Source organism: Brachypodium distachyon, chromosome 3, assembly GCF_000005505.3.
Source record: "Brachypodium distachyon strain Bd21 chromosome 3, Brachypodium_distachyon_v3.0, whole genome shotgun sequence".
Lineage (NCBI taxonomy): Eukaryota > Viridiplantae > Streptophyta > Magnoliopsida > Poales > Poaceae > Brachypodium > Brachypodium distachyon.
The window spans coordinates 57,468,913-57,495,214 of NC_016133.3; the positions used below are offsets into that span (position 1 = coordinate 57,468,913).

Sequence of the window (26,302 nt, forward strand, 5' to 3'; positions counted from 1 at the left end):
CTCCTTTTAGATGGAATTCAAATTTTGGCTGAGAGGCTGAGTGGCAATACGGGGTAAATCCTGAAGACATTTGTCAGGCACCATGTTTACTGAGTTCATCAGACAGATAATCAGTGGAAAGCACGGGAAAGGGTGGCAAGAGAACATGGGAGTATGAGCATAATAGACTCTAACTTGGGGAAAAGAACAGTCATCTCTTGTTTACATAGAACGTATGCTGATAGAGTTTACAACAATCATCCAGGTCAATAAATTTCAACATAAGAGTAGACCGACCATTTTAGCACGCAGCAGTCCTTTCGAGTGGCAAAAGCACTAGAATCACATCTAGAATTCTATATCAGGCCTTGGCGCTGCAGGTCAGTGTAGGTCTTTTTGTTGTAAATGTTACCATCCTGATCTTCATACTCTTCTTCTAAGTCTGGCCGCCACTTATTCAGCCCTTGCTTGGATTGTATTCTATCCCAGAGTGCTTTCGCCTCCTGAGAAAATAAGGCAGAGATGTCAAAGCACTTGATAGCCAAGTAAATGACCATACATCTACACAGCCCATGTTCAATATGATTCAGATCAGTTTACTGATGGCACTAGTTTGCATTTTATGCAACTCAAGTAGACAAAAAGGTAAAGCAAGTGGAAGAGCCAACATAAATCTGGTTTACCTCTGTTCAAAATTTAAGACATATAATTTGCAATCTTATCTAACAATAAGGTTAGCATGTGAATTCAATGACAATTTCTATCTTTTGGCCTCACTTAGAACAGAAGTCCCATGTTCATATAATATTTCAACGTCCAAGGATTGTATATTTGAAAACTAAACAAAGAAATAAACCAAATTACAACGATCTACTTGGTATTTAGTTTGTGCGTACTGATTCCCCTTCTGCTAAGACCTCAACGTAATAGTTGAACCTGCTTAAAAAGTGCTATCCCTACGGACCAGTAGTCTCGACTTAACATTACTGTTGAATCCAACATTATGAAATTTGTAAAATGTGCAAGCAAAAATCTTGATTAGTAATTTGAAAGAAATTATATTACTCCGTCCAACAATGGATGTCTCAACTTTGACTAAATTTGAATGCATCTATACACTAAATCATGTCTAAATACATTCAAATTTTGACAAACTTGAGACATCTTTTGTTGGACTGAGGGAGTACCAAGTTTTATGCTCACACACTCAAAATGTACATTAGCCCGAACCCAGAAATATTTTGTAAGAATTACATAAACAAGACAACAGAGAAGATGGTGGCATACATCGATGGATGTGATTTCATTGAAGTTCTTAGTATTAGGAATACCAAGACACCGCATCCCATGTTGATGGCGCCATTCCTTGAAATGGCGCTCATAAGCCCTTCGCCCCCAGTAACTATGGTTGCCACATATCTCGCACTTGAATTCCTGACAACAAATTGTTCCAGTTAGTGGCCAAGTACCAAACTTGATGATGATATCTGCGCACATAAGAGCAACAATGCTATTGACATTCAAGCCCAGTCCATACTTCACAGATGCAAAACATAAATAACAAATGAAGATATCTGCAAGCCATCACTTAGAAACTAGTATTAACTTTTAGTCAAACAAAGCTTTTTATTGTGCTCTAAATATTGATGATCGAATTAGTAAAGGGACAAAATGTAAACCTTGTTTTGCTGGTCGATACTTCCTCAAAATACAAATATGTACAATTAGCAAATACTGAGCCCAAGATCCACTAGGGATATATAATACTACGGCATGTCTGGTTGGGCAAGTCCCATAAAATGTGACTACCAAATTGATGGCCGCATCTAAGGCAATGTTAATGTGCCAATAATATGTGAGGTTCCGATGCTCAGAAAGTATGGCATGCGACAAGTTAGGCAAGAGTAAAATAATAGCCTAACAAAGTCAAACTAGGCTATCGTAGGTGGGGCATGTTGTGGCATCCAACCAAGCATGCCCCATACAATTACGACTGCCCAATTCATTGGCAGTCACCGAACAGAATAGACATCATTAAACTTCTCAAAACAAAATGGCATCATAAACCTTAAGTGTAAGATCACATAGGAAGAACAGTCAGTAAAACGACCAAAATATTCAATAAACAATAGCTAAGGGATAAACTGCTAAGTAATTAAGCCCGCGGCTGGTTACCTGACCAAGACCATGAAGCTTATAAAGCCAATAGGGGATAGGTTTCCCATCCCAACCCATTGGTAACTTGAGAGGGTTATAGATTTGTTGGTCTTCGTCATCACTTTCACTATCAGCTTGTACTTCTTCCTGTAAGAAATAGAAGGCAATAGTTCAGATATTAAAACAATGTTTAAGTAAAGAGAAGAAAAACATAGTAAAGGAGAACCAAGTCCTAGGCTCGCAGAGGAATTAGAAGTGAACTAAGAATTGCTCTAATAGCTACCTTGTAGCAGAACATGCCTAGTCATTTCTACTCTCTTCGTCCCATATTAAGTGTACTGATTTAGTACAAAGTACAATATTTAAATACATTAAAAAAAATTACGCTGTAATAGATGTCACATAATCTATGCATTTGTGACAACTATGTTTGGTCATGATTGATTAGAAGCAAAATCAACATTAGAATCAAAGATGCATAATATGTTCTGTATCTAGGATTTTACACATAACACATGATATGTTCTGTATCTAGGATTTAGATGAATGCACAAAGAACTAAACCAAAGCACACATTACAGAAGTCTCTGATAAGGAGGAAGCAAAGTACCTCTTCCCGTTCTGCTTCCATTTCTTCATATGTCAATGTCAACTTCTTCTCTGCATTTTCCTTTGTCCGTACAATGACCTGCAAAAAAATATATTTCTACCAAGACATAAGCACCAGCTTAACCACAAAATAGACATAACATTACAAAAATATGCACTGAACAATGATTGGCAGTCCTACCAAGATGATGTATCTTGGCTCAAAATCTAGCTATAGTGTAGTCTTTATACAGTCGGAATTGGTGGAAGCGGCATTTAGGTGATGCAACTTTTGCTATTCTTGATAGGTGTGAGATGTTTAATCAGGTTGTTCGCTACTCAAGATTTTAGAACAACATTCTGACGGTAAATTTAGATATGTTGATAACTGCCAAGAGCCTGAGATAAGATAATAGTATGGAATCATAGATACAGTGGACACCTGAATAGTGATAGTGATGTGTTCCATTTTGTGGAATGGGCGAATAGCATGAGTTGACAACAATAGCAATTCATGTGCCAACAAACACGGTTCGAAGATGAGGAACATGGCTATGTCAGCACGCCACACAAGAAAAAAGCATCAAATGGTCTCAACACTTCTAGGCAGGACCATCCCATACCTAAACCCAAACAAATTCAAAGGAAGGCCCATTGCATGGTGGAACCATTTCACAACATGCTAGCATGTCCTAGGAAAAGGTCATTCCTCAGACTGACCAGGTATTATCACATCTTAGTTACCAATGCTGTGATGGGTTGAAGAAAAATTGACTGCACATTTCTATTTTTGCCACATAAAAGGAGTAAGGAACAACTGACCTCATCGAGAATCTCACATAGGCGCCTCATCTTAATTTCGAGCAAAGCAATTTCTTTCTTCAAATCATCCTTGAAATTGTTGCCATTAGGTGCGTTTGAGACAGAACTACGCGAACCTTTGGCAAAATGCTTACGGTCCAATAGTTCCAAGGCTTTATGCTGCAAAATATGATCATCGATATAGAACACATTTAGAACTGATAAATGGCAATAAAAAATTTGACAGAAAGATTAGCAAAAGCATTTAATAGTTACCTTCAGCAAGAAAAGTCGCTCCGCACGCTGTTGAACAGTTCCACCACTCTTCAATCCACGAGCAGCTAAAGCCTGACAAAAATGTAGTTAAATAAATAGAAGGCCTGAAGTCAAGTGAATGATAAATTAAATAGAATGTTTGCTAATAGCAGTATGTTAGAAGATCAAACCTCTTTCAACTTTTCTGGACCAAGCTCTACAAGTTCTTCAACAGTGCTATAGTAATCAAGGTCTATCGCAGACTCTTGTGACGCGGTTTCTTTCTCCGTGCCCTTATTTTCCCAGCCAGGCACTTCGCCATTGGCCCACTGTTCTTCAAATTCACTTTCCAACTGCACAAGTGTAGATACCATTTGCTTGTTAGGTGTTACTTCTCATGTAGGAAGTGCTAAGCATATGTGCGCATGTAGTAGTTCTATGTTAAACATATATTGTGAAACCCAACAATGGCTACTCCAAGAATAAACATAACAGTGTGGAGATCATGATTAAGAGCTGCTTGAAAGTAGATAAAGATGTCTCGAGTGATACACTATGTCATCACATAAGCAGGTGGGTGTACAGAAGGAAGACACGATACTGAAATATATAAGATCAACCTTTGTAAAAATCTTCTCGAGGTCTTGCAATGGCTCTGTGCGATACAAAAATGATGTCAGATATTCCAAAACATGCTCCAAATACTCTTTGTACTGCCTGCCAAATTAAAGAAAATGGAAGACAAATTATCTTTACAGAAATATATGAGATCAGAAATGTGAAATAGGTCAAAGAAATGTTATACACGTTAAATGTGTAAATTTTAGTTAATCTCGTGTACATTTGAATACGTATCTTACTACAGTCCAACCATTTTAGCAGTTTCATCTAAGTTTCGCTCATTCCCAACAAGGGTGTCCGTTCAGTTTGTTAGGTAAATACGGTACTGCTAACTCAGTAAATAAGGTAAAAGCAAAAAATATGGTTTCGTATAACTAATTAATTGTTTCATACTGTTCTTTAACAAAGTTTGTTCGAACTCTGGAACGATATGGCAATTTTCTGTAGCGCAACAATAAGACTATAATTTACAACCTAAGTAGCAGTGGAGTTATGAACCAGAAGTCCAAAACGACTGAGGCTTGTGTATACTCTGGAAATAAACTGACACTGTTGAACCTATGAAATAGAACTATAGCATAACATCATTATTGCATCAATCAAGAAGCCTCCAACGAATAGTTCACTAGACCACCTTATATGTGTACAAAAGAAATAGCAGGCTGCTGTTCTCTTCACCATCCATGGTTCCACTTCCACACACTGCCTCCTTTCCCACTGAACTTCCTTCTCCAAATTAACTCGCTTCCATGGCTACCACGACACAAGTCAAGATCACCCTCATACCTAAAGTTCCAGCCTGGCCTACCACCTCCTCCATGATGACTCTGACTCCCAACAGCATGTAACAAGCCAATTTGTCATCCCACATAGAGGAGCCACCAGCGTAAGTGAATCATCATGGTTATTGCTTGGCCCGTTCCACTTTTCTGCATTTACCAGTTCTCACGTTCATGTTTAAACTTTGGAGTTACCAAATGGAGGTAACACAGGTGGCCAGCACAAGGAATCGAGAAATTGAGCCATTGGGCTACAGTTACTTTGAGTCCTACATTCTCATCATGGCCACTGGTTTTCAACTGGGACGTTCCTGCATGCTAGAGAATGGTTTTTGGAAGTCCATATTACAGTTTACGCTCGATGTTTACCAAAATAACACCACACAAGTGATACTCATACCGTAATAAACGATTTGAACCGCATTTACTGATAAGCTACGGGTTTTTTGGGTTCCGTTTGTGCAGTTTTGTTGGGAAGTAACCACCCTACTCCGAACAGCCACAAGAAAAAGAAGGGAAATATACCTAAGATGGATGTGACACTAACATGCTAGACTTGAGAAGCTCGTGCCAGGAAACATGTTCTTACTCTTACAGAAAATGCTGATAGCATACCTGGTAGCTTTCAGACTATGTGTGATCTTTTCCGTCTGGGCAAAAGTACCAACATATGCTGAGTATTCCATTCGTGATCCAAACTTGGAATTTATGAACTCGTTGTAGAGTTCATGTAAGTCCAGGTACCGACCAAACGCTTCCTATCAAAATGCAGGACAAGAACATTAGCAAACTTTAAACAACTGTGATCAGAACATTATATAAAATATTGACACTGCCAATGAGGTGAACATGCAATGTGGATCTGGCAGGATTAGAACTACATGTTGTAACACGAATCATAACACAAATAGTACAGCAAATGATTCTCAAGTTATCATTCTCCATCGTAGTATCTGTCATTAACCTAAACCTTACCATGCATAGCACCATGATCCTACAAGAGGGATCAAACAATCCTGCAGAAATTAAAATACACGTATCACAATGGAGATACCCTCGAGTTCAAGGCTACTGTAGTAAAATAATACATGGGCCCTCCTGGTCTCTACAAAAAAAAATAGCACATCTTTTGTTGATGAATTACGTGGGATCTTAAAATAACCAACTGAGGATGGAAAGCAAGACTAAATAGTTTAGATTAAGACTATAAGATGGTGTTTCCATGCATTTTACTTCTCTATATAATATAGCTATATGTACCACAACAAATATGCTATGTACATTGATAGTCATAATAACTGTAACAAATAACAGTAATCAGGTTAACCACATCATGCCTTAGGATAAAACAGAGAACAAATCATCTCAGGCAGGACTATAGTGAAAAATTGTACTAGAGAATACCTCGCCAGTGAATTCAATAGCCGGCTCCTCCTTTAGTAGCTCTTCATAATCATCAGTTTCACTGACAAAACGGGCAGACTGATTTCGCCTGTGGTAGTTACGGATCTGCAAGCATGCAATGAAGTGTTAGATTAAAATAAAGATCACAACAAATGGTAAGAGAAGTTCAAGTTTGCCAACAGAACTTAGTTTTGGGTTTGCAATCATGGTCAACAGTGCCAGATAACAGAAAAACTCACATGTATGTATTTTGTTCCAAGGTCACTAAGAAAGTTTCTCAAGCTAGTTAGTTAAGAGTAATTGAATAAAGCTCAAATGTATGCAACAGAGTTTACAATCTAGCTAGTTACTCCCTCCGTTTCATAAAGATTGGCACGGCTTTGTACTAGAGCTAGTTCAAAGCCGTGCCAATCTTTATGGAACGGAGGGAGTATTGAATAGTTTGGTTCTTAATCATCCAAATTTCAGGCATGTGAGTCTGGAGGTCAAATAATTAAAAGCACTATCCAATAGAAGACAACAGCGTGGAATGCTTTTGCTAGTAAATAAACCACATCATGCAGTGCCTGGTTGGAGTTTTGTCATTTTCAATCGTTTTGATTCCATGGCATGCCAAAATTACATGCATTACTACGGTCAGGCTAGCTACGATTGATTCATTACCTCTTTGAGCCTATCATAAAACTTGTTGAAGATGTCATCTTGCACCGGGGCAGTAAGATGAGTGGAGATCTCATCCTTCCTGGCACTATCCTTGTCATCATAGATCTCCACCTACATAAGAAACTCACGTTAGCAAAAATGGCCTTTCAAAGAAAAACAACCGATTTCATCAAAGGGGCATAGAAGCACAAGAGTAGAAGTAATAAAACATACAATGGTTTTATTACGCTTGCACATACTTAGCAATAAAAGTAAAAATAAAGGGGGAGATCCATCTGCCCAGCTCAAATTTGGATTTCCACAGCATTATCATGCATAGGGAAGACAAAACTAACGCGAAAGCATAACTAGAGGATCTCCAACTCCAGAGCCGAAACACCAGCACCCTAGGCCCTAGCCATCTCAATTCAACAGGCATCGCAAATAGTCTGAAACTATAGAAGAAAGAGATGCGACACCGCCAAACTCTGCCGACGCCAGGTCAGGCATGACCACAAAGCTACAGTCACTAAATCAAGAGGGAAACCCTAGGGCTAGAGAGTGTGGGGGGAGGCTTACGAGCTTCTCGGAGGTGGAAACGACGAGGTCGATCATGTGGCGGACGCGGTGGGACTGGAAGAGGCGGTCGCGGGCATTGGCCGGGTCGCGCTGCAGCTCGCGCACAGCCAGCCGCTCTAGCCTCTCCAGGTCCTCATGCGCCGCGCGCGTGGCCTCCAGCACAGTTGAAGCCATCGCCCCCGCTCAGCTAGGCGGCCTCGGTGCTCTCCTCTCTGCCCGCCGGTCACGCCGCGCGGCAAAGACGGGAGCGGCGCGGGAGGGCAGCGCGCGGTCGTGGCTAGGGTTTTGGGATTTCGCGGCCGGCAGCGACACCAGGAGGACGAGACGGGAGTGAGGTCGGCGAGTGTTTCCCTGTACTCTGTCTCTGGCCCAAGTCAAATATGTGGGCCGCGGAAAGGCTCGATCTCGTCTTGACGCGGCTTCCCTCGGTCGGTCTCTTCGTGGGCCAGCCCAGGTTCACGCTAAGAATATGCATGGGACAGGCCCATACAAAAAAAAGGCCACGGCGACAGCTTCTGCTAACAAATGCTGTAGGCCGGCTGAACGAAACCTGAGATTTCATAGTGCTCCGTAATCTGTAACCAATTTATGACATTTTGGCAACAATTCCCGCGGACGGTCCATCAATTTAAGTCCCCGGCACGTTTGCTCCACCACTCCTTGCCTCCTAATCCTCCCCTTCTTCATTGCCTCCTTGCCTCCCTCCCTTCCAGAACCTCATCCCCACGACGCGCACAGTCGCACACCACACCCACCAGGCCACCAGAACCCAGACTCGCGGAGCCAACTTGAACGATCAATGGAGATCGCCACACTGCCACCACCTCCGCCCGGGGCATTCAGCTTCGACGGCGCCGCCTACCCAACGGAACCAACAACCAGGAACCCCTTCGCCTCCGCCGCCGACGACATGGCGGCAGCGCCCAGCAACCCGTTCTTGGGCCCCGCGGCATTGACGGCGCCCCCGTCGCCCAACCCGTTCGGGATCCTCCTCCCGGCCAGCAGCACCGTTGACGACGGCGGCGACCCCTTCGACCTCTTCCAGCACTTCGCCAGCGCCCCCGCGAGCCCGTCGCGCGCCGCCGCCATCTATGCACACTTCTCCGCCGACAACCACGACTACGAGGGCTTCGCCACGCCGAGAACTCCCAAGGTCACGGCATCCTCCGTGCCGTTCGACTGGGAGGAGAAGCCGGGGAAGCCCAAGCCCGGGTTCGGCTCTACGCCGGCATCCAACGGGGTCTTCGAGGGCGGCGACGAAGACGACGCGGACTTCGACTTCGGCGTCCTGCTCGACGGCAGGAGCGCGCAGACGCCTGCCGCGGCGGCAGACGAGCTCTTCGACGAAGGCAAGATCCGGCCGCTGAAGCCGCCGCCGCGCCTGCTCGCCGACAGCGGCAGCGTCGGGTCGTCGCCGCGGTCGCCGATGACTGCGAGGTCTGCCATTTGGTCCCCGCGGCTACGGCGGAGCACGGTGAGGCCCGAGGACGGCTTTGACCCGTTCGCGGCGGCCATGGCGAAGGCGTCGTCGTCGTCCATGGCGCCGTCCCCTCTCGGCCCTTGCGCGTTAACCGTAGGAACGGCCGCCGCTTCGCTCGAGAACAGTACGGAGTCTGTCACGTCGCCGCCGTTCGCGCCTCTCCCGAAGAGCAATGGCGGGAGGAAGAAATGGCGGCTCAGCGACCTGCTACTGTTCCGGAGGCTGTCAGCGAAAGGCCGCGCAGCCGGCGGGAGCAACATCAGCAGGGAACCTGTGTTCAAGTACTCGCCGGTGCAGAACCTCGGGACGACGCCGGTGAAGAAGACGACAACGGACGGCGGCGACGTGTCGGGCGCCGGGAAGCAGCAGAGGAAGCAGAGCAAGTACGGCGAGGATGGCGCCGGGATGCAGCACGGGCGGCAGAGCTTCATGGTGGGGTGCATCCGGCTCAATCCCGGGCTGCACCGGCTGGCCAAGAAAGGCTTCAACGCGGGGTCCTCGTCGCACTTCGGCCGACGCACCGCCAGGTCCGCCATGGCCGGGTGAAAGTAATAATCCGTGTGATCGATCGCCCATATCGCTGCCCTAGCACACTAGCACAGCAACAAGGATGCATGTTTGTCTCGTCTTTTCCTTTCGGCAAATTCGCCATTTTTCTTACCATTCCGTTGAAACACTTGTACAATTCGATTCGATCTCCAGTTCTCCACTCATTTCTCCATGATTTTTTTTACCTTTGCATGGTATACATACGGGTATGTAATACTCCCTCCGTATATTGCTTGGTACTAGGTTGAATTTATTTTATTTTCTAATCTCTTCAGCAATAAACATCATGAGGCTGAAAATCCGTTCAATCGGAGAAACAAAAGTCGGTAGACAGTAGTGCTAACAAGTCAGATCGTGCTCGCTCGTCGCCCAGCTGTGTTGTATACATGGAATGGCCCGTAGCGCTAGATAGATTCGCAGGATTATGAAAATCTGGCAACAAGAAAATCAATCCTTCTGATACTGCCCCCATTCCCGGGTCAAAGACAACGTGACGGCGATGCCTTGCCTGCCGCCGAGTCCAAGCCATCAAATTTAAGGCCATGCACGAACAGATGTGCCTTGACGTACTCGCCGGACATTCCCTATCCAACGTGCGCTGCATCTTCTCGCGGGTCAGGGTGATCCCATTCGGTCCGGATGCATCTCGCACGACAATGGATCCTCCGTGCATGGGCCATGGGCCAATGGCTGTCGGGCGGGCAGGCGTGATCTTGGGACGGTCGGTAGGGAAGGAGGAGATCGCGCCGGGTTCTCTTTTTCAACGGTGGTTGCCGCTGCGTCGAGGGTCAGGCGTTTGCGTTTTTTTGTCAATCGGAAAGCGCTTTTGTTGCTGCGTTGGCAGATTGGCAAGTGAACCGTAGCATTTGGTCAAAAAAATTAAAAAGTGAACCGTAGCATCGTTACCGACAGGGCAAACGATCCATTTGTGTACCCAGGGTGCTACTCCACGCATTACGGTGGCACACCCCGACTCTCATATGCTTTGCTAGGTTTCGTGGTTCGAATCTGAGAAATTTGATGCTCTCTCTAAAACAACGACAAGAATTTAGAAAAATCATAACTCATCCACGCAATCTTCTCGTGGAAGAAATAATTTCACATGTCATCTCGAGGGGAAGGATTTCTTGCCAACCTGTTTTTAAAATAGTATGTGAATTTTCTGTGCAGAAATATATAATAATTTTTCGATGTGTAACACCGAATATATGGGTGTGGGCCATCGACATCCATATGAGTGAGGAGATTGTGCACGATAGGGTTGGAATGCACACTATCCCGAGATTTCAAACTGAGAAATTGGTTGCGCTCGGATAAACAAAATTCTTAAAATTTCAAACAGCTTTCATCAACCAATTAAACATATGTCTACATTTACAAGAACAAAGTAAAACATACCCCTAGATGAATTGTCAGCATCACAATTGCTTGTGTCTTTTAAGTCTTCGTTTTTCTGAAGTGTTGGATTTCTATTCTAGAGTCCGATCATGGCCTCTTTTGTTGTCCAATGCCCCCCCCCCCTCCCCCTAAATCATGTATTTAAACAAACCAACCTGAGCAAAGTGAATCCCCCTCCCCGTCCCTCCCCTAACAAACAGTATCTCCCAAATTGCTCGGAACAAGTCTGCTCCTTTGGCAAATGTTATTTCCTACTTCGAGCGCTTGTCACTATGTTCATTAGCTTCGTCTAAATGCTCAATGTCAACATTGGAATTGATCGTGACGTGGAAAAAAAAAAGCTATACCAAACTTTGGTAACCAAACGCAACATTCAACCTTCCATAGCTGAACTATGTCATGTCTGATGTGAGTGTCAAGCCGAATTATCTACTCTCTCCGTTTCATAATTCTTATCAAAATAACACATGTATGTATACATTTTTTAGGAATAGATATATCCATTTTTGGATAAATTTGAGACAAGAATTATGAAACGGAAGAAGTACTAGATCTATCCATCCGTGTTTTAGCATAATTTCGTTTGGCCAATAAAATTAAAACGAAACCCACCAAATTCAAAATTGGAACGGCGCCTCCGTCTTACCCTTAGAAAAGGGGAAAACCCCAACAAAGCCTAATCCTTCTGAATCTCTCGGCAGTCGGCACCCAGGCCAACAACAGGCGGAAGCAGGAAATGGCGATCGCGATCTCGCAGGAAGCCTTCGACGACATGGTCCGGGAGAACATGGAAGACCTCGGCATGGACCCCGAGCAGGCCCTCGCTGACGCCGTCGACGTCCTCACCCTCCAGGGCGCCGACCTCGCCGGTACCCACTAACCCCTCCTCGTCTTCTCCAGGACTTCAGATCCACGACTCTCCGATCTCTTGGCACGCGTGGGCGGTTAACTGAGCCTCTCGGTGCTTCCTGCAGGGATCATCAAACGCGTGCCTGGGGAGGCCGCGGCGGCGGAGGTAAGCCCGGTGATGCGCGTGCTGGACGAACTGAAGGCCTCTGCCAGTCACAGTGGCAGGTCGGAGGAAGAGCTTGACAGGTTGGTCTCCTCGCTGGATGACTTGCGCGAGCTGTGCTCCGGCGAGGGGTCGGAGAATGCGGCCGTGGCGACGCGGAATGGCGGCGTGGAGGCGCTCGTTGCTCTGTGTGCGTCTGCTGGGGTCAAGCAGGAGAGGCTGCTTTCTTCAGGCTTGAAGGCGTTGAGCTCCATGATCCGAGGTATGTTGCAGCGGTCCTTGTCGATGCTCTTGGATATGGCGATGCTGCGAAAGGATAGATGAGAAGGTTTTAGTTCTCTCCATGTTGTTTGTTACCTAAACGGAAAAGCAATCTCTGATCTGTTTTTGACACTTACGAATGAACTTAATCTGTAGATGTGGGAAGCACTGAAAAGTTCAGGCAAAGCCAAGGGCCGAAAATTGTCATGGATATCTTGAAAGGAGCTTTGGAAAGTTCAGATATACTGGATGGTGGTTTTGGTGTTGTGGCGATGGGATCGGCTGGCAATGAAGTTGTGAAAGAATCCTTTATGGACATGAAGGTTGCGGAACTCATTCTGCAGGTTATGAGGGAGAAATCAAATTGTAAAGTGCAAAGCTTGTATGACGCCATACGTGTTCTACTGACACCCGACGATAACCGAGTGGTGGCTTCTCAAGTATGTCCTATATGCTTGTACAATGGTCTGAATACTTGATCTAATTTATTATAGCAAGTGCATCATTTTGATTTTCACATGATTACTAAATTTTAGTTTAACTGACAGCTTCTTAATTACTTGTGTTAGCATGAAAATTTGTTTCCTGGAGAATAATCCATACGAGGAAATGAGCTTGAGTTATAAGATACAGCTATCTGTATAAAATTGTAATGTGGCAGTTTCATTTCAATTGAAATATATCAGGATGCAGAAATTTCAGTGGACATTTGAGTGTAGTTAGACTTGATATCCACAGTAAAATACTGACATAAACTTCTGTTGATGATTGGATACTCATACACTCAGACAGAATGCTCCAAAAGTTGCTGTTTTGAATATTTTGTTTGCTTAACGCCATTAGCACATGCACATGTTGCATTCTGGCTTGCAAGTTGACACTACAGTTTGCTTATATCACTCAATGCATTTGTTTTGACTTATACATATTCAATTGGTGACTGGTTATTCTTTTGCCAAGGCAACTACCATAAAATCTTTTAGCTTAGTACTTTGTCGATTAAGGAATAAAGAGATGAAGTTAACAGATTTTTCTGATGTAGGTATATGGATATTCTCGGAAATTTGCAGAAATTGGGATTGCAGAAGTTCTTGTCAACGCACTCCGTGAGCAAGTTGCTCCATCCAGCCTACCATCAGCTTGTGCTGCTTTGAAGGCGATTGCTGTTAATGTAAGAGCAAACTATAATTATACGTACACAGGAAGATAATTATAAAAAAATTATGTTATCAATTTTGCATTTTACCCATGCTTAAGTTTTTCTGGAATTACTGTTTTGTCATCAGTTTTACCCGTCATGTATCTGGCCAATATAATATGAATTGCAAGCGACAAGTCGACTAGCATACACAAGAAGTGAACAGTCAAAAAGTTTTTTTTTTATAATGAACTGACTGTTGTGTTCTTGTTCTTTTTTCTGTTCATATTTTTGGTTGTGTGTATCAAATTTATTTCCTTGATGGAACTTTGATCAGAAAAAAACACAAGTCACTGCAGTCACCTAAATTCATATGTGAGATACTTCTGGAGAACATCGTCATCTTTAGTTTTTATGTTATCACAGGATGAAATATGCCGGTCCATATCTGAAAGTGGTGGAATTGATGTGCTTCTTCAGTGCATTGATGAGGCTGGGGTACAGAAGAATAAAGTTATAGCAAAATCATGCTGCTCTTTGTTGTCTAAGGTACAGTTGTATGGTACAGCACTTTTTTGCCGACCAAGTAACTACAATTGCCATGTTTTTGGAGGGAACATGGCGGAAATCCTGACCTATATGCAGATTACTCCCAACTAAAAACCCTGCTACAACATTATTGTAGCTCATAAATTCCTACTCTGTTTTACTAGAAAATAATATCCTGCTTTGATTAAATCAAGCTTACAAGACTCTTTCTGCTTGAAGCTGGCTGGAAGTGACGCAAACAAGGCCAATATCATTCAGCAAGGTGGTTTTGATAGGTTCTTGAAGCTGGCATCCAGATTTTCTGAAGACCCATCAGTAACACAGGAGGTAATACATATAAATTGGCAAATACCGATGAATATATGTACTGCATGAGCTACTTCCATATATCTTACTGAGCTAAATGAATGTGTAGGTAATGTCTATAGTGACCGTCCTTACACTGCGGTCACCAGAACATGCAGCGCTTGCAATAAGGGTAGGTTATGGTACTCTGGCCATACAAGCAATGCAAAAGTTTCCCTCCTCTGCCCTGACTCAGAAGCAAGCATGTCTCATGATTCGTAATCTCGTGGTGAGAAACCCAGAAAACAGGTATGCTGTAGAACCCACACTGCTTCTTTTCCTGCCGAAATCTACATTTCTACGGTGTTATTAATTGATTGAACTAGATTCCCAGTACTGTGTAGTACTACAGTACCATTTGTAGCTAGTTTCAATCTCCGTATGCAGCGAATTTTTTTCTAATTTCTACATCTCGACACCTTTGTCACTACCGTAGGACGATCTTACGTAACGAAGGCGTGGAGAAGCTCATCAGGAAGGCCAAGGCAATACACGGAAGCTGCAAAGCTGCTGCCACAGATGCCTTGAGAGACCTGGGATTGGACAACTACAACACGTAGACGTCAGAGATAGACTACTGTGTGTAAAGTTTGGCCATCCGAGGATGTTTTGAAGAAATACATGATGTCTGGGTTCATGGAGCCGGACTACTGCGTTTGTGTCTGTTTCTGATCACAGTTTTGGGGAAACTTTGAGTTGTGTGGTTACATCATTATGTCACCTGCTTCGTGAACTAGTCCACAATTAGACCACGTAGTGAAACAAAAAAAATGCAGGTATATGAACTCTCGTGCGCTACAATTTTATGTAGTCACAGACTCACACTGTGAGTCAATGCCTTGAGTCTCACAGTGCTCAGGTAAATTGCAGGGATTGAAAGCGAGCAGAAACGTCAGTGTTGTGTGCATTACAATAGTAGTGGTGAAAGGAAAATCCTATTCAAATATCCCCTTGCCTTGCACCAGTGAACAGAAAGGAAGGAAACAAGGTTGGAGCTTTATGAGGAACGAGAGCAAGGAAAAATGAGTATGGGAATGAGCGACGGTGCCGATGGTCGAATGTTCTCTAATCGCAGGTCTGACCGGCAATGGAGCCTCCGGTTGTCTGGTTCAGACCCCTACCAAACTACCAGCCCACCATGACTTTTAGCTGTCAGAACCTTACCGTAGCTGTCAGTCATTGAGTATTTTGTAACAGCAGTCATTCATTCATTGTTAGAACCTTGCAGTAGCCTCCAAATGCGCAAAGCGCAATAATGAGATGCAACTGATACAGGCAGATCTATCATGTCGTCAACAAAGCTCCCATTAATTGTCTATAAAAACATAATTTTTCCATGAGAGAAATTGTCCATTGGTGGGCATATCTAATTCAATTCAATGCAAACATTTCTTTTGATAGCATTGTGACCACTTCTATACTGAAACGCAAAAGGTTCAGGTGCCCCAACTGTTTTCAGCCGTCATCAGACCTGCAAAGCATAAAACAGTAACTCAGAATGCATAAAGAAACAAACTTGATGAAATAATGGTTGCACTTGGGGTATCAGTTCTTATCCTACAGAAAAATGATCATTGGTTTGCAGAACAGGAAATAATCTGGTGCACGTTCGACAACTTCAGCAGCATTCGCCAGTCAGATGGTTCATTGTTTATTAGTTCTATCTCCTAAGGTCCAGACAAAACAATTTAAATGGTGACGACTGTGGAATTAGAAAAGTACTTCATCGATTTTATCCGAACTTCCAGAAGATTGGAACATCTTGGAAAATGCCTTCCGCTCCAGACCTCGCCTGTCGGCAACCTGGGATAAATGGTTGGCGACAAGTCAGCAACATCTTGTATGAACATCTATTAGATCCAAGATTCATAGACTCAATGAACTAACCTTCTTCTTTGCAGCAGCCAGCTCTCTTTTAATCCCTCCTGAGGTTATAAATACAAAAACAAAATATTCTGAGTTGCAAACAGAAAAAGAAGTACAAATAACATTGAAGGGGGCAATAGGATGCACAAACCATCGTTTGGCTCCAAATCCAAGGCATGCTTGAAGCTCTCAACTGCAGCATCAATATTTTTTAGTGCCATGCGTGCCTGCAAATCCCAGTACCGTGTTAAATGTGATAAGCTAACTTGGAGATTGACTATGAATGTGCTAAGAAGATGCACTCAGCATCGAACATAAGCAAATAAACCAGTTTATTCTCCACATATATGCAAGTAGTTTGAACATAAAAAGCTAGAATTCACAGGGGAAAAGGGTAAGCTATGCTGGTCTTTGTCATAGTTTGGTCAAAACATATTTAACATAACACTGTGTCACTGTATGCTAACACTAACCTGCCCTTGGCGAAAAAAGGCCTTTGCATTGCCCTCTGTTTCACGCAATGCAAAGTCAGCATCTAACAACGCACCCTCCACGTCGCCCAACTTCAGTTTGCATGCCTGAAGAAATTACGAGTGACTTATACTACCAAGAGACAATAATATCCGCAAGAAAACAGAACTCTAGATCCAGCAAAGGAAACATTAATGATTTCCTAAATAGATTATCTCCAAAGTTATACAATAAAGGAACAGGCATTTGCAGTCTATCCATGAACGACTGGCAGGATGTGAAACTTACAGAACTATTCGTGAGTATAATTGACTTTGTTTTCCGCAGTGCTGAGCTCTTCTCTGCACATCAATACGTTGTTAGGGTTAGCAAGAAAAATGCTATATGTAACTCAACCTGCAAGTACCATGTTACAGAATTAACGAAACTAAACAACGACAAGAAAAGGAAGAACATATACCTTGATCAATCTCTTCTTTCTCCCAGCAAAGATCTAAATACCGCATAGCTTTTCTGTACTTTCTGAGGGCGGCCTTGTAATCATGTTTCTGCACACAAGAAGCTTCAGTTGTAAGTTCCCAACAGAAGTATCCCTAGGAATCTGCTAGAAAAGTTGACACATGCTATAGAAAGGGCACTCCGTGAAGCAAAATGAACCTTAAAGTTTTCATTTCCGAAAGACTTTGCGGAATCAACAGCATCTATCCACCACGAAACTTCTGCAGGCTTTTCATCAAGATCATTTGGCCAATCAGGATACATGTCACCATCTTTGAAAAAGTCTACAACTCCATCATTTGCATCTTCTGGCAGTTCCCCACAATCAACAACAACAATATCGGCAGTCGGAAGGTCAGCTTCTCCAGCAGAAATATGCTCCATTGCGCGAACCACCCCCATTCCTTTTACAACTCTCCCGAAAACGACATGTTTACCATCAAGGTGTGGTGTTCGGGTGGTAGTTATGAAAAACTGAGATCCATTTGTGTTGGGACCAGCATTGGCCATTGATAACATCCCCTTCCTCTCATGCTTCAAAACAAAATTCTCATCCTCAAAATTCAATCCATATATTGACTCACCCCCAGTTCCATCACCAGCAGTTATATCTCCACCTTGCACCATAAAACCCTTGATGATACGATGAAAACATGAACCCTGGAAGAGTAAAAGTTACCCAAAAATATGAGTACTTGAAAGATAGCAAGCATACCTTGAAAGTTAAAGATCCCTCGGTTTACAAAAATATAAAAGAAAATTCATAGTCATCCGATACAAAGAAACAAAAATGTCACAAAGAAGAATAACTAACTCTATGTTATAAACATTCACAGGCTTATCTTGGTCTTTCTTTCGGAAAAGGAAGAACAGATGGTATAAACTTAATTCAATGGTTATGTCATGCTACTTGTCTATCACCACCAGTCCCTTGCTAGATAACAAAAAACAAATTGGTGGCTGCTAATGGAAGTGGGGCAATCTTGCCTTTTGTCTGGTTTCTTTGGGTAGAAATAAAGGATAGCCAACATGCGTGAGTCTCCACTACAATTAAGTGCAGAGTACAGAAAGTGTCGTTGTGCACAGTTGGATCTCTGTCGCTTCCAACAGTTAAGTGGAACACTTATGACTAGTTCATTAATGCTCTGCTCCACTTATGTGTTTCTCATATATCATCATGCCAATTCGTGGTTGAAGTTGAAGAATGCTTTTAGATGCCAAGTCTCACTTAAACATGATGACGCATTTACAAGGACAGAACTATCACCAGAAAACAGTTATTTGAACATTGACCACATAAGATTTCTTCGCATCCACTTAGCTTGCCTTTGACTAGAAGCCTAAATAACTGTAACATGCAGTGGAAAGCTAGGGGTTCCCTGGTGATGACATATGCTGTTGTAAGAAAAACCTACAATGGGAATAGTGTGAAGAAAGTTCCAGAAACCACGATTATCTATGCAGTTCGTGAGCAAGTATGTTCAAAATTACAAACATCACAAGTTGCTTTCTCTGCCATGAAATGTACAGATCAAATAAACCAGGCTTGTTTAGGACCTCGAATGCTGAAAACTAAATCTAAAAACTCGCACGGCAGCAAATCGCAGCAAAGGCTATCAAGCTGCATCTGTTCAGCCCTAAATCAACGGATACTGAAATTGCACAAATAGCAAAAATTAGAAGTTAGGACTAATGGTCCGATAAAACCCTGCAACCCAAAATTGCAGGACCGAGAATAAGGCCAAACTATGTAGGAGCGAAATCAACCTACATGTTAGTGTTCCTAATCCAATTGATAGGAAGAGGGGTGGGGATCGAATTCACCCACCAAAACCACGCAATTTCCAACTCGCTTAGACACCCTGCACGGCCGCACTAAACCCAATCGCACCCAACAAAACCGAAACCAGCCCAATCCGTACAAAGCCACCTAATAATCCACGACAAAATACTAGCAGAAGGGAACCCCACCGGGAGTCCGGGACAAACCTTGTAGTGGAGCCGCGCGCCGGTGGCGGCGCTGACGCCCTTCTCGCCGGTGCAGAGCGCGCGGAAGTTCTCCGCCGTGCGGGGCGCCACGGAGGCGTAGAGAACCATCACGATCCGCCCCTCCATCTCGCCGCCGATGCTCACGTCAAGGTAGCACCTCGGGTTCTTCACCTCCACCGCCGCCGCTGGCGCCGGCGCATCCACCGGGCTACCCTCACCCTCCATGCCGAGCCAAGCGCCCAAGCGGAGAGACTAGTCACGGACTTTCCTTCGGGTGGCGGCGCGGCGAGCGAAAGGAAGGCGGCGCGCTTTGGGGAGCCCAAGGCGAGTGGGGTGAGTTGGGGGTTGATTCAAATAAGGAGGGAGGGGAACAGGAAAGAGGCAGGTACACTCACAGGGTATTTTTGGTTTGTCATTTTTTTTTTGCAGGGATTTCGGGGAGCTTTATTCATGAACCATGGTGAGTCTTTTTGGTTTGTCAATTTTTTTTTGCAGGGATTTCGGGGAGCTTTATTCATGAACCATGGTAGGACAAGTTTTTTTTTAGAGGATGATAGTGGTAGGACAAGTTTTGATGCAAGCGAATGTATAATAAAACCTCTCTCAAGTCTGCACTGTACTTTAAATGTTGTCTTTAGTTCTGCATTGTTTTATTGGTAATTCCTCTGTCGGGTTTCTAATGAAATACAGTTATATGACAAGAAAAAGGTACTCCCCCAAAAAAAATTCAGTTGACTATAAATGTAATGATATTTTTTGTGTGCAATATACAATGCATGCTTAATCAAATTGATGATCTAAAAATACAAACAAGTTTTGTAAACCTGTATTGACCTATACACGAGATATGAATATGAATGATCAAGACACTGTTAACGAGAGTTGTCTTGATGATCTTGTTGTGAACAGCTGCATCCATCTGAGTAGCCATTGGCAGTTAGGATTAGCATTTTGTATCAGTGATTAATTAATCAAGTGTTTAGGATCGTACAAAACTTTGGGACACAACTGTTCGTAAAGGTGTCTTCACAAATTGTAACGACGCCTTGACATCCCCTCGTATTGTATATATTCATGCCCTATGGTAATAATAAACACACAGTTTCATTTCTAATCGAAACACGTTATCAAGCATTTTGTCTCTGCTGAAAGCACAGGAAGAGCGCACGAAGAGAAGAAGAAAAGGTAGGAATGGCGGCACATCTCGCTCAACTTGCTCAAGCCTTCGTAAGGTTCATACTCAGGGAAGCCCGTCGCAACCACCGCGTCTCCAACATTCGTCGCCGGGGAGTTGCTGTTGCTGTTCGTCGCCGCCGGGGAGTTGCTGTTGCTGTTCGTCGCCGCCGGGGAGTTGCTGTTGCTGTTCGTCGCCGCCGGGGAGTTGTTGTTGTTGTTCGTCGCCGCCAGGGAGTTGCTGTTGCTATTCGTCGCCGTCGACTTCATGGTGTTGTCCGTCGCCGTCGACTTGCTGGTCCCGGCATTGGCCTCCGTCAGCGCCGGGCTCGCCGTCGTCACCATCAAGGAACTGCAAGAAGGGCCACGCCCGCAGCACCGCCATTTGAATGGCTTGTAGCCGGCACGAGCGCTGGCTGGTTGGCAGAAGAAGGGGAACGCCGAGCGACGCCTCTGCGTCCGGTCCTCATCGACGACGAACTGGCGCCGCCACCACTCCCACCAACGCCTCCGCGTCTGCTGACACCAACACCGACCCCAGAACTTGATGCACCGCCGGGATATGGTCCAGTGGAGGCGCCGGCACCAGAACCAACTCCAACACCGACGCCAGAAGCCCGACGCCTCCTGCGCCGGTTCGCCTCAGCGATGGCAGTGCGCCGCCCCGATCTGCACGTGGGCGGGTGGAACCCAGGCGCACTCGGTTTCAACGCCGGGAACTCCTCCGCGGCGTCCTCCGGCGGCCGCAATTTCATGGCGCCCTCCTTTGACGCGGGAGGGTCAGCCACCCCTTGAAGATAGCAGCGGTGCAGTGCAGCCCGGCGGCATGGACTGGAGCAGCAGCGTGGCGGCGGCATGGAAAACCTAATCGCTCGCTCGCTCGCCTCTGGTTTTAATCCCGTCGTTCCCAATCTCGTACGCATGGGCTTGCTGGGCCAAAACAGGCCGACTGCACCTCCACTCAAGAAACGGAGATTTGCATGTTAGCCACTATATTTCCGGGCATTTGCGAATCAGTCCTATAGTTAACTATTAAGTTATTTACTGCTGTAAATTTATTCCTTTTATTCTCTGACTTTATACATAATTACGTCCGGTACTGTAATGTATTGTAGGCTTGTATCATAGACCATGTTACCTCTAAGTATTATGTTATAAGTATTGTAATATCAGAATGAATACATATATATTGTGTTTTAGTACAACAATGATCATTTGCATTAAGAATTACATTCCCTTGCAAATTCTCACCAATTGTGTGAACACGATTCCACTAAAATGTGACTACCCAGGTTTATGTTTTGGATCACAAGGTGATAATTTTTATATCACTGTGAGGTCTACATTATTCCATATTGGAATAATGACTACCTTCAATGTGCTCTCCTTAATATTTTAAATAAGCATATGCACAAGGTAGTATTTTTAGCGAATCTTTCGCATACTACTGTGAAATCTACAGCAAATCGGTGATTACCTTCAACGTGTTAGCTTATAACTTGAGTTCTACACAAGTGGTTTAAAATGCATCAGCATCGATTAAAGTACTATATCTTAGCATGCTTGTTGTTACTAAATTTGATTACTTTACAAGCCAAATTAATTTATGCATGATCATACATGCAGGACATAGTTGACATCAACAAAAAAGATTTCCATGAACTTCAAGTTGATGGTAGTAACTATCTATCATGGGCTATGGATATTAGGATCAACTTAATAGGACGTAAACTTGGTCCAACTATAGTTACACCACCAACAAATGCTGAACCAATCCCAGAAATTAACAAATATGCAGCACTTCATTACATAAGGCACAACCTCCATCCAGATTTAAAAGCTGAATATTTGATGGAGGAGGACCCGCTGGCTCTGTGGAACTCTCTTAAAGAGAGGTATGACCAACAAAAGGCTATTATGCTCCCAGAAGCCCAAAGAGAATGGTCTCTTATTAGATTCCAAGATTTCAAATCTGTCGCTGGATATAACTCTGCTGTCCATAGGATTAACTCAAAACTGAGATTTTGCAATCAAGTTGTCTTCGAGGATGAATTAATTGAGAAAACCTTATGTACGTTCCACCCATCCATGAGGATATTGCAACAGCAATACAGACAACAGAAATACAAAAAGTATTCTGAGTTGATATACACTTTACTTCAGGCCGAGAAGCATGACGAATTACTAATGAAAAATCATCAAACTCGTCCAACAGGCGCAATGCCTCTCCCTGAAGCGCATGCTAGTACTCATATCAACAATAAATTTCGAGGTATGAAGAAGAACTTCGGAAAATTTAAAGGAAAGTGGAAGCGCAATGACAAGCAGAAAATGAATGGTCATTTCAAAGGTATAGGTCATATCAAGAAAAACGATCAAAATGACAATTCTCAAATTTGTCAAAGGTGTGGATGTACGAATCATCGTACAAATAAATGTCGTACTCCCAAGCACTTGGCTGACCTATACCTCAAATCTACGGGGAAAAGGAAGTATGTTCATGGAAATAAGGCCGAAGCTCACTTCAACGCCATGCAAGAAGACAACCTCGAAGTCAATCCTTCTCAAAGCGATACTCAGGAAAACCAACCAGAGGACACCAATCTCCTTGCTGAAGATGACATGCTAGTTGAATTCACACAAGATGCATATGGGGACCTCAATTAATGTTCCTAAAATCATTGATGTTCAAGCTAATTATTATACTACTAGACGTTATATGTATTGTATGACATTAAGTAGAATAAAGTCCGTCGGACTCGATTGTATTATGTAATTCAGACATAATATTGTATTGTGTGATTCAGACATAATATGTAATACGTTATGTAATTCAGACATAATATTGTAATATCAATACTTCGTATGCAATTTCATTGAGTAATATGAATAAGTTTTATTCTAAATATTCTTTTACTCTTATAGAACTATACGGGAAAGAATCTGATGGAGAAAGAATTATGTTTAGTGGATAGTTGTACCACTAATACAATATTAAGGGAAACAAAATATTTCCAAACCCTTACCAAAAGGAACGGAAATGTTATGACCATTACTGGATATGACAAATCAATTATAGGTTCAGAAAGAGTCACAATCGTACTCCCTATGGGTACTACTATAATAATTGAGGATGCACTTCTGTATCCCGAATCACACGTACCCTTCTTAGTTTCAAAGATATCCGTTCCAACAATTTCCATTTGGAAACAACAAAGGAGGACAAAACTAAATATTTGTATTTAACAAAAAACAATGGATCCGAAAAACAAATTCTAGAAAAAAATTCCCTCACTATCATCAGGATTATATTATACATATATTAAACCCGTACAACATGTTGCAATAAAATAATTTTTCAAAATCTTGACAAATACAAGACATGGCATGATCGCCTTGGTCATCCTGGTATAGGGATGATGAGAAAAAGTATAGACAATTCTGTTGGTCATAATTTACCAAATAAATCTTTTCCCAAATCATCAGATTTTGTATGCACCGCATGTGCAACAGGCAAATTAATTTTGAAACCATCTCATCTTAAAATAAAAAATGAGTCACTCAATTTCCTTGAACGAATTCAAGGAGATATATGTGGTCCAATACAACCTATATCAGGACCATTTAGGTACTTCATGGTACTTATAGATGCATCTACCAGATGGTCACATGTGTGTTTACTATCCACACGCAACCATGCTTTTGCAAAACTTATTGCTCAAATTATCAAATTAAGAGCGAACCATCCTGAACACAGGATCAAGACAATTAGAATGGACAATGCCGCTAAATTTTCTTCACAAGCATTTAACGATTATTGCATGGCTCTAGGTATCAATTTAGAACATTCGGTACCATATGTTCATACTCAAAATGGACTTGCTGAATCCTTAATTAAAAGAGTGAAATTAATTGCCAGACCATTATTACAGAACAGCAATCTACCAACGTCATGTTGGGGACATGCGGTTTTACACGCCACTGGTCTAATTCAAATTAGACCATCTGCATATCATTCAACTTCCCCGCTTCAACTAGCACGTGGCAATCAGCCAAGTATTTTCCATCTGCGAAAATTCGGTTGCGCTGTATACGTACCGATATCACCACCGCAGCGTACATCTATGGGCCCCCACAGAAAATTAGGAATCTATGTGGGATATAATTCTTCGTCAATTATCAAATATTTAGAACCCCTAACAGGGGACCTGTTTACGGCTCGGTACGCTGATTCAATTTTTAATGAGGACAATTTCCCGGCATTAGGGGGAGAATCAGACCACAAAGAATGCCAAGAAATAGATTGGAATGTTACAGACATTCAGTCCTTAGATCCACGTACTAAAGAATCTGAATCAGAAGTTCAGAGGATCATAAATTTGCAACACATTGCAAACAACCTGCCAGACGCATTTACTGACCATAAAGGTGTCACTAAATCACATATTCCTGTAGTCAATGCACTAGAACGAGTGGAGGTACCAATTAAAACCACTCATCTCCCAAATGCAAATAAAAGGGGGGAGAAATCTGGAAACAAAGGATAAGACTTCTCTTAAGCCTCCGCGGAAACAAAGAAAATTAACAGTAAATGCAAATCAACCTGAAGTTGATATACACCAACCAGATGTTCAACATCAAAACCCCAACATAAATGTGCGCACAAATCTAAATGTTAGGACATCGAAACACCCAGATTCCATTGTTGAGGGAAATCACATGGAACCTGAGGCCATTAAAGAAATATCCACAAATTATATTGATTCGGGAGAATCATACAATAGAAAGACTACGCTTGTCGACATATATTTCTCCTCGAAAATAGCTAAAACCCTTCAACTGGATCCAGAGCCTAAATCTATGAAAGAGTGCCTCAAGCGCTCAGATTGGCCTAAATGGAAGGAAGCTATTGAGGCAAAATTACACTCGCTAAACAAAAGGAAGGTATTTTCATCAGTAATGCCTACTCCTCAAAAGGTTTTCCCCGTGGGAGCAAAATGGGTTTTTGTTCGAAAAAGAAACGAAAACAATGAGGTGGTGAGATATAAAGCGAGGCTTGTAGCACAAGGGTTTACGCAGAGACCTGGCATCGATTACGATGATACATACTCTCCTGTTATGAGTGGAATAATGTTTCGATATTTAATATCATTAGCAGTACAAATGAATTTATCAATGCAGTTAATGGATGTAGTGACCGCATACTTATATGGGTCACTTGATGCGGATATTTATATGAAAGTTCCTGATGGACTTAAAATTCCGAATCCAAAAATAGATCGCAACATGTATTGTGTAAAATTACAAAAGTCACTCTATGGCTTAAAACAGTCGGGGAAAATGTGGTATAACCGACTAAGTGAGTTCCTTATTCAGAAAGGTTACTCAAATAATGACGATTGTCCGTGCGTATTTATAAAGAAATCTTCAAAAGGTTTTTGTATCATCTCGGTGTACGTTGATGACCTCAACATCATTGGAAGTACATTAGATATAAATGAAGCACGTAATCATTTAATGACGGAATTTGAGATGAAAGATTTGGGTAGAACCAAATTTTGCTTAGGTTTACAACTTGAGCACCTTCTCTCAGGAATTCTTGTTTATCAACCTGCCTATATCCAGAAAGTTTTGGAAAAATTCAACATGGATAAATCATATCCATCCAAAACACCCATGGTCGTTAGATCTCTCGATATGAATAAAGATCCTTTTAGACCTAGGGATGAAAATGAAGAGATATTAGGACCTGAGTTCCCATGTCTTAG

The 26,302-nt window shown here is 42.9% G+C and overlaps 4 protein-coding genes and 1 long non-coding RNA gene across 5 annotated transcripts; 3 read left to right on the top strand and 2 right to left on the bottom strand.

Moving 5' to 3' along the window:
* Window positions 1-146: 146 nt before the first annotated feature.
* Window positions 147-8,155, bottom strand: LOC100837688 (splicing factor SF3a60 homolog). Its single transcript, XM_003570532.4, has 12 exons — window positions 7,806-8,155; window positions 7,248-7,358; window positions 6,585-6,689; window positions 5,796-5,938; window positions 4,401-4,497; window positions 3,972-4,133; window positions 3,802-3,873; window positions 3,547-3,705; window positions 2,747-2,824; window positions 2,155-2,283; window positions 1,267-1,413; window positions 147-482 (listed from the first exon to the last, which is right to left on the bottom strand). Exons 1-12 carry the CDS (start codon window positions 7,977-7,979, stop codon window positions 336-338), a joined length of 1,524 nt encoding a protein of 507 aa, XP_003570580.1. The 5' UTR covers window positions 7,980-8,155; the 3' UTR covers window positions 147-335.
* Window positions 8,156-8,442: 287 nt separating this feature from the next.
* LOC100833710 lies at window positions 8,443-10,050 on the top strand. The gene has a single exon (XM_003573011.4). It carries the CDS (start codon window positions 8,605-8,607, stop codon window positions 9,829-9,831), a length of 1,227 nt encoding a protein of 408 aa, XP_003573059.1. The 5' UTR covers window positions 8,443-8,604; the 3' UTR covers window positions 9,832-10,050.
* A 1,849-nt stretch (window positions 10,051-11,899) lies between these two features.
* LOC100838593 (armadillo repeat-containing protein 6) lies at window positions 11,900-15,338 on the top strand. The gene is made up of 8 exons (XM_003570535.4): window positions 11,900-12,101; window positions 12,207-12,506; window positions 12,662-12,945; window positions 13,548-13,676; window positions 14,070-14,192; window positions 14,412-14,519; window positions 14,608-14,786; window positions 14,974-15,338. Exons 1-8 carry the CDS (start codon window positions 11,969-11,971, stop codon window positions 15,095-15,097), a joined length of 1,380 nt encoding a protein of 459 aa, XP_003570583.1. The 5' UTR covers window positions 11,900-11,968; the 3' UTR covers window positions 15,098-15,338.
* Window positions 15,339-15,748: 410 nt separating this feature from the next.
* LOC100838905 (peptidyl-prolyl cis-trans isomerase CYP40) lies at window positions 15,749-19,624 on the bottom strand. Its single transcript, XM_003570536.4, has 9 exons — window positions 19,362-19,624; window positions 17,532-18,032; window positions 17,335-17,422; window positions 17,163-17,215; window positions 16,877-16,981; window positions 16,555-16,630; window positions 16,425-16,462; window positions 16,260-16,340; window positions 15,749-16,008 (listed from the first exon to the last, which is right to left on the bottom strand). Exons 1-9 carry the CDS (start codon window positions 19,584-19,586, stop codon window positions 16,003-16,005), a joined length of 1,173 nt encoding a protein of 390 aa, XP_003570584.1. The 5' UTR covers window positions 19,587-19,624; the 3' UTR covers window positions 15,749-16,002.
* Window positions 19,625-19,705: 81 nt separating this feature from the next.
* Window positions 19,706-21,703, top strand: LOC112271741. Its single transcript, XR_002965057.1, has 2 exons — window positions 19,706-19,821; window positions 20,519-21,703. It is a non-coding gene; the product is annotated as an uncharacterized LOC112271741 (long non-coding RNA).
* The last annotated feature ends 4,599 nt before the right edge of the window (window positions 21,704-26,302 follow it).